The sequence below is a fragment of the Gymnoscopelus microlampas genome (genome assembly GCF_963454915.1).
Source record: "Gymnoscopelus microlampas genome assembly, chromosome: 5".
Classification (NCBI taxonomy): domain Eukaryota; kingdom Metazoa; phylum Chordata; class Actinopteri; order Myctophiformes; family Myctophidae; genus Gymnoscopelus; species Gymnoscopelus microlampas.
This window is the reverse complement of record NC_139942.1, coordinates 58,512,655-58,520,968: the sequence shown is the minus strand read 5'-3', so window position 1 is coordinate 58,520,968 and position 8,314 is coordinate 58,512,655. Positions and strand designations below refer to the sequence as shown.

Sequence of the window (8,314 nt, the reverse complement as noted above, 5' to 3'; positions counted from 1 at the left end):
TCTCCTGCATATAATTAGGCTCTCTCTGAGTAAACAAAAGAATTCGGCCCGGGTGGGGTGTCATAGATTCACACCCCAGACAATGGACAGGAAACCTGGCAGTGTTATCTTGACCAACTCTCCAGCTGGCATTCACCACTAATAGCTTGGTAATTTTCTGGTCTCCTCATGCTTTGGGACACTTTAACAAGTTCTGGGTTATAATGTATTAATAACATAATATTTTCATATTTCATAAGCACAGGACCCGATATTACACGACATTCACACTTTATCTTTTCTATTATTATGTTGGATTATTTTCATGTGTATATTCAGACAGATCTCAACCTGGTGTTATAAAGTCAACACTACAACTATAAGCCAGGTATCTTTGATAACGTTCAGTGTACAGAATGTATTATAAAATCAACACTGCAACTATTCTATTGTAGTCCTCGTTTGACTGCACTACACCCATTTCACCAGCAGATGTCACTCACGTTGCATTTAAAGGTAGGGTAAGTGATTTTCTTTTTTTTAAATAAGTATAGCTCTATATTCTGATAGTACTCATTGCTATAGAGTGTTTGTTCAGTAACAGTGTTAAATATTAACATACTCTACCATAAAGATTGTATAAATTATATTGTATTAACATACTCTATCATACAGATTATATAAATTATATTGTATTAACATACTCTACCATACAGATTGTATAAATTATATTGTATTAACATACTCTATCATACAGATTATATAAATTATATTGTATTAACATACTCTACCATACAGATTGTATACGTTATATTGTATTAACATACTCTACCATACAGATTGTATAAATTATATTGTATTAACATACTCTACCATACAGATTGTATAAATTATATTGTATTAACATACTCTACCATACAGATTGTATAAGTTATATTGTATTAACATACTCTATCATACAGATTATATAAATTATATTGTATTAACTGCTGAGAGGGTCTGTGTCAGAGCCAGTGGCGTGCACAGACATTTTGAGGGGCAGGTGCTCAAGTAAATTATACTTTTTTTTGTTGACTTGGTCTGCTCTTTTTTTCCTCTACACCTATACCTCTTTGCCAAAAATAGCAGATCTACAAGCCCACAACGCCTCGCGCTGCGAGGCGTTGTGGGCTTGTAGATCTGCTATTTTTGGCTAAAGTTCTCCTCAGAAAAGGGATGCTAGGTTTCGAGTGGTTATGGTAAAAAGAAAAATCATATCACATAAAGATTTGGTGGACCCCCTGTAGTAACTCTGAGGACCCCCTAGGGGTCCCGGACCCCCTGTTGAAGAACCCTGCTGTAAACTGAAAAAAATATATATCTTTTTTTCAAAAGGGCACTTCTGGTCAAGAGGGCAAAGGGCAGGTGCTCTAGCACCACCTAGAGTCTATCTGTGCACGTCCCTGGTCGGAGCCACACAGGCTCACTACTGGGGTTCCTCAAGTCTCGGTTCTGGGTCCTCTTCTTTTCTCTCTCTACACTACATCTCTTGGTGCTGTCATCCACTCCCATGACTTTTCCTACCACTGCTATGCCGATGGTAGGATCGGCATAGATACAGGATCTGACACGTGAGTTTTGACCTAATGGTCAAGATTCAAGTTATCCCCTGAGCAAGCAAGCAGGCTCTGTTAGCTCAATGGTAAAACATTTCAGCACTTTGAGTTGAGCAGGAAACCGGGTTCAAATCTGGGGAAACTATGTAGTAAAGTTACATAGTGCAGCTTTAATTCACCCTGTCAATCAGGTAGCAGAGCATGGAGGAGCATCATGTTACTGTCTTGGCAACAAAATAAAAACAATAAACTAATCCTTCTGTGCCGGCACCAAGAACATCTCATCTAGAGAGACAGAGTCATGAAACTCCCTTTTGAACAAGAGCTCTTTCACTGTTCAAACCCAGAGGTGGAAAAAGTAGGCTACTTTAAACATTAAAGTAAAAGTATTAATACTGCAATTTCGAAATACTCAATGTGGAAATTCTAAATGTACTTGAGTAAAATGACAAAAATATTGGAATCAAAATGTACTTAAAGTATACCAAAAGTAAAAGTATTCATTATGCAGAATGTCCCATTTCAAGTTTTCAAATGTATAAAAAATAATGTGAAAATAGCAGATCTACAAGTTCACAATGCGTCGCATCGCGACGCATTGTGAACTTGTAGATCGGCTGTTTCCAAATGGCCGAAATGTATATTCACCCGTTTCCTAGGCTGTGTGGGCATCACTTCCTGTCCATTTCATTGGATATCATTGGTCATCTGACCAGTTTCATTGGATTTCATTGGATCAAATCGACAGGAAGTGACGCCCACACAGCCTAGGAAACAGGTGAATAGGGCTGAAGTGGTTAATGTATGTTTTGTAATAATGATCAAAATCTACAAAGTAACTAGTAACTAAAGTTTTCAAATAATTGTAGTGGATTAAAAGTACAATATTTGTCTCTGAGATGTGGTGGAGTCAGAAAGTACTGAAAATTGGAAATACTCCAGTAAAGTAAAAGAAATACCTCAAAATTGTACTCAAGTACAGTACTTGAGTAAATGTACTTAGTTACTTTACACCACTGGTTGAAGCCAAGGTCTCGTCTTCAGATACAAAGAGAAACAGTGTATTGTTGAAGACATGGGGATCTTTTTGTCATTTAAATTCAAGAGACTAAAGAGGATAATGGACACCTGATCAGCTCAGAGACAGGTTGCGTAGGCAGGGATCAGACGTGTAGAATACAATAAAATAATAAAATAACACTGTCTTCACTTGCAAAATATCCCCAGATTACATTACATTACATTACATTACAGTCATTTAGCAGACGCTTTTATCCAAAGCGACTTACAATAAGTGCATTCAACATAGGTAGGGAACGAAACTACTAATCACCAGAAGTCTGAAGTGCATTTCCTGTAAAAACAAGCAACCAAGAGTATACCTAGCGCTAAGGCAAAAGTGCAATATATCAGCTATCTACTTTCATAAACACATGAGATAAAATAGCCAAATCAAATGAGCACGAGCTAATAGATCCAATACAACAATACAACAATAGTTCCTACAACTAGTTAACAACAAGTAGGCCAGGCAAAAAGGAAGGGTAGTGTTTCCTGAAGAGGTGGGTTTTCAGCCTGCGGCGAAAGATGGGCAGTGACTCTGCTGTCCTGACATCAGTGGGAAGTTCATTCCACCACTGTGGGGCCAGAACAGAAAAAAGTCGTGACCGTGTCGATCGACCAGAAAGACCGTTGAGTGGCGAGGGAGTCAGTCGCCCCGAGGTGGCAGACCGGAGTGGTCGGGCAGGGGTGTGGGCATTGACCAAAACCCGGAGGTAAGAAGGAGCTGTTCCTTTCACTGCCCTATAGGCTAGCACCAGGGTTTTAAACTGGATGCGAGCCGCTACGGGGAGCCAGTGCAGAGAACGGAGAAGGATAGTTGTGTGGGAGAACTTGGGGCGGTTGAACACCAGACGAGCCGCAGCTTTCTGAACAAGCTCCAGAGGTCTGATGGCAGATGCCGGAGCACCAGCCAGGAGGGAGTTGCAGTAGTCCAGGCGGGAAATGACCAGAGCCTGGATGAGCACCTGGGCTGCCTTCTCCGTGAGGAAGGGGCGAATTCTCCTGATGTTGTAGAGGAGGAATCTGCAGCACCGTGTCACTGATGCGATGTTAGCCGAGAACGACAGTTGATCGTCCAGGGTCACACCCAGATTCTTCGCAGTCCGAGTTGACGTCACCACAGCGTTCTCAATGGTGATGGCCATGTCTCGGTGAGGACAGCCCTTCCCTGGGATGAACATCAACACCAGATGATTTGCTTAAAGGGATAGTTCACCCAAACCCAAATCCAAAATAATCTGGCCTAATCTAGCCTAATGTAGTTCTAATCTGGCCTAATCTAGTTCTAGTCTGTTTTTGTCCTGAAATAGAGTCAAGATGTGCTTGAATCTTAATAATAACCACTTTAATGAATTCCTTGGGTCAAAATTATATAGAAAAATGTGTTAGGAATAAGGTTAGGTTTAGACATAGTTTACTGAGGTTAAGGTTAGGAATAAGGTTAGGTTTAGACATAGTTTTACTGAGGTTAAGGTTAGGAATAAGGTTAGGTTTAGACATAGTTTTACTGAGGTTAAGGTTAGGAATAAGGTTAGGTTTAGACATAGTTTTACTGAGGTTAAGGATAGGAATAAGGTTAGGTTTAGACATAGTTTTACTGAGGTTAAGGATAGGAATAAGGTTAGGTTTAGACATAGTTTACTGAGGTTAAGGATAGGAATAAGGTTAGGTTTAGGCATAGTTTTACTGAGGTTAAGGATAGGAATAAGGTTAGGTTTAGACATAGTTTTACTGAGGTTAAGGTTATGAATAAGGTTAGGTTTAGACATAGTTTTACTGATGTTAAGGTCAGGAATAAGGTTAGGTTTAGACATAGTTTTACTGAGGTTAAGGTTAGGAATAAGGTTAGGTTTAGACATAGTTTTACTGAGGTTAAGGTTAGGAATAAGGTTAGGTTTAGACATAGTTTTACTGAGGTTAAGGATAGGAATAAGGTTAGGTTTAGACATAGTTTTACTGAGGTTAAGGATAGGAATAAGGTTAGGTTTAGACATAGTTTTACTGAGGTTAAGGTCAGGAATAAGGTTAGGTTTAGACATAGTTTTACTGAGGTTAAGGATAGGAATACCTGGTGACGACCGTTCCTATGTCGCCGGATTTGACATGGGGCGAGCGTGTTTTTTTGGGGCAGATATATCCACAGATAAATATTGTGAAAATAGCTGATCTACAAGCTCACAACTCCTCGCAACACAAGGCGTCGTGAGCTTGTAGATCAGCTACATTCATTTATTTTATTTACTTTTTCTTTTTTTGGTACACTTTTTTTGTTGGTTTTCACTGTCATCTGCAGGGATTCAAGTGGGCATTGGGCAACAGTCTAACCTCCGTGACCGTTTTGGTTGACAAAGATAGCAGTAGTTGAGCCATGTCTGCTTGCTATAGACCATGCTAATGAGTGCTAGTAAGTGCAACAGTAACAACAAATGCATGCTAACACACACACACACACACACACACACACACACACACACACACACACACACACACACACACACACACACACACACACACACACACACACACACACACACACACACACACACACACACACACACACACACACACACACACACACACACACACACACACACACACACACACACACACACACACACACACACACACACAGAGAGAAGCACCTGGTATAATAGGACTTGTCATTTCTTGTTATTTATGTATTTCTATATCTATTTATTTATGTATTCATTCACATTTTTGAAAATATTCACCCATAGTAACATGCCGTAAATAGAGAGCCCAGCGGTTAAACGTGTTAAAATGACTCTGGTGTCATGTGTGTTTAACCTGTGACCCTTTGTAAAGGTTCTGTCTCAACAGTTGTTAAAGCCATACCACAGAGGACACCGTTCTCTACAGGACACCAACCCCCGCGTGACTGGGTTAAACATTACTGACATCACAGTGCAGCCATACTACAGTGGACACCGTTCTCTACAGGACACCAACCCCCGTGTGACTGGGTTAAACATTAGTTACACCACTGTGCAGGTAGCTGTAGAAATGAGTCACCATGTTATCAGTGACAACACACACCTCGCCAAGGTCACGAGGTCACTCCATTGATAACACGCTGTCTGTCTGTCTGTCTGTCTGTCTCTCACTCAGTGCTGAGTGCTGTAAACAGCAGATCTAGCCCACAGCTTGTAGATCTGTTATTTTTGGCGCTCATATGACAAATCATAGATGGAGGATTCTCTCTTCTGCTGAATGTTTAAAAACACACTCAGCTATGAGAATACACTGAGAATATAAGGAACAAACAAATACATACATACATACATAACAATGGACATGTGGAAACACATAAACAGTGACTGATGACAAGTGATGAAAATAAACACCAGGTCATGTTTCGTTTATTTTGAGCACTTGTCATTAACTCTCTCTCTCTCTCTCTCTCTCTCTCTCTCTCTCTCTCTCTCCAGACAGACAGACAGACAGACAGACAGACAGACAGACAGACAGACAGACAGACAGACAGACAGACAGACAGACAGACAGACAGACAGACAGACAGAGGTGCCAGTTGGCTGCTCTACTCTCTTGGCAGACAGACAGCTCTCTGTTAACGAGTCTTAACGACCTGCCATGAATCTGTTTCACACTGGACTGGATTACAAGGTTTGTTTTTACAGGCAGACAGCCTACATCAGGGGCGTCGGTGGCTATAGACCAGGGGTCTTCAACGTTTTCAGGTCAAGGACCCCCTAGCTGAGAGAGAGATGAATCAGGGACCCTCTCTTCGGGGTCTGCTCTTTTTTCCCCCTCTACACCAAACCTCTTTGCCAAAAATAGCCGATCTACAAGCTCACAACGCCTCGCAGCGCGAGGCGTTGTGAGCTTGTAGATCTGCTATTTTTTGCTAAAGTTCTCCTCAGAAAAGGGATGCTAGGGTTCAAGTGGTTAATGTAAAAAATATCATATCACACAAAGATTTGGCGGACCCCCTGTAGTAACTTTGAGGACCCCCTAAGGGTCCCGGACCCCCTGTTGAAGACCTCTGCTATAGACGAATCCACAGACGCGCTGCCTGTAGCTGCCTGTAGGCGGCCATTGCTGCGGTGTGGCGTCCGCGTAGCGTTGACACCGCAGCAATGGCTGCGCGCAGGGCAGCGCTCCGTGGATTCGTGTTTACTATAGCCACCAATGTTTTATCCAAAGCCACCAATAGAAATACATAAATAAATACAAAAACATTTTTTTTATTTTTTAGAATTATATATCTATAACCCTAACCTAACCGTACCCCTAGTCTCGCGTTACCTCGCGTTACCAGACCCCTAACGGGTCCATTTGGTTCCATTTGTACACTCTCAGAGTTACATGAACGCTGATGATGATACAACTGTGTAGATTGGGACCCCCAAGTAATAAAAATGGTTGAGTCACTGGCATATCTTTTGAAATGGGGGTCCCTGGGCTAATATGTGTCAATGTGGGGGTCCTTGACACAAAAAAGGTCGAAAACCACTGATTTAGAGGAATGTGGAATGTGAGTATAGTACACACACACACACACACACACACACACACACACACACACACACACACACACACACACACACACACACACACACACACACACACACACACACACACACACACACACACACAGAGAGAGAGAATGCAACGGCTGCTCTCTCTCTCTCAACGGTCACATGACATGATGCTGCATGGAGAGGAGGTGACACCCCTCTAGTGACGCTGTGTGTGACATCACCACCCTTTCTCTCTCTCTCTCTCTCTCTCTCTCTATTGTCACTAGTACAATCCTCGGCCAGCGGCGCATGTGCACAGCCTCTCTCCACTGTACGTGACGTCACAGCAGCATGGCGGTCAAGGTGACTTGAGCATCAGATCCTTTAAACTGTTTAAACATCTGTGTGTGTGTGTGTGTGTGTGTGTGTGTGTGTGTGTGTGTGTGTGTGTGTGTGTGTGTGTGTGTGTGTGTGTGTGTGTGTGTGTGTGTGTGTTCTGAGAACCGATTTACCGGTTAATCGGATCCAGAACCTCCATCTATCTATCTATCTGTGTGTTTATGGTTATGATGCTAACCCTCCATACAGCTCTGTGTTTATGGTTATGATGCTAACCCTCCATACAGCTGTGTGTTTATGGTTATGATGCTAACCCTCCATACAGCTGTGTGTTTATGGTTATGATGCTAACCTCCATACAGCTGTGTGTTTATGGTTATGATGCTAACCCTCCATACAGCTGTGTGTTTATGGTTACTATGTGTTTATGGTTATGATGCTAACCTCGTATGGATGCATACATCTGTCTCTATCACTGTGTTTATGGTTACTATATGTTTATGGTTATGATGCTAACCTCGTATGGATGTATGCATACATCTGTCTCTATAACTGTGTTTATGGTTATGACATGTGTATGGTTATGGTGCATACATCTCTCTGAACAGTTAGTTGTTTTATCTACAGATAGTTGTAGCTTTTAGCTGTGATCAGCAGCTAGAGAGGATAGGCAGATAACTAGTTAAACTAGTTAGATAACTAGTTAAACTAGTTGGGTTTGTTTATCTACAGCACTTATTGTGGGTCGGTTTTATGCTGGGTCTGAACAGAGCTGATCTACAAGGCATCTGATCTGATGCCTTGTAGATCAGCTCTTTTATTTCAGCCCCAGTGATC

At 41.7% G+C, this 8,314-nt stretch overlaps 1 protein-coding gene across 2 annotated transcripts in view; it reads left to right on the top strand.

The window, feature by feature from the left end:
- The first annotated feature begins 7,414 nt into the window (after positions 1 to 7,414).
- LOC311044784 (electrogenic aspartate/glutamate antiporter SLC25A12, mitochondrial-like) overlaps positions 7,415 to 8,314 on the top strand; it is a 53,518-nt gene continuing 52,618 nt past the window's right edge. For both annotated transcript variants that reach the window (XR_014600739.1, XM_084056580.1), the window contains exon 1: positions 7,415 to 7,501. Coding sequence is in view for 1 of the 2 variants with exons in the window: in XM_084056580.1 (XP_083912706.1) it covers positions 7,490 to 7,501 (12 nt within the window). In the remaining variant the exon portion in view is untranslated. The remainder of the gene's footprint in view (positions 7,502 to 8,314) is intronic.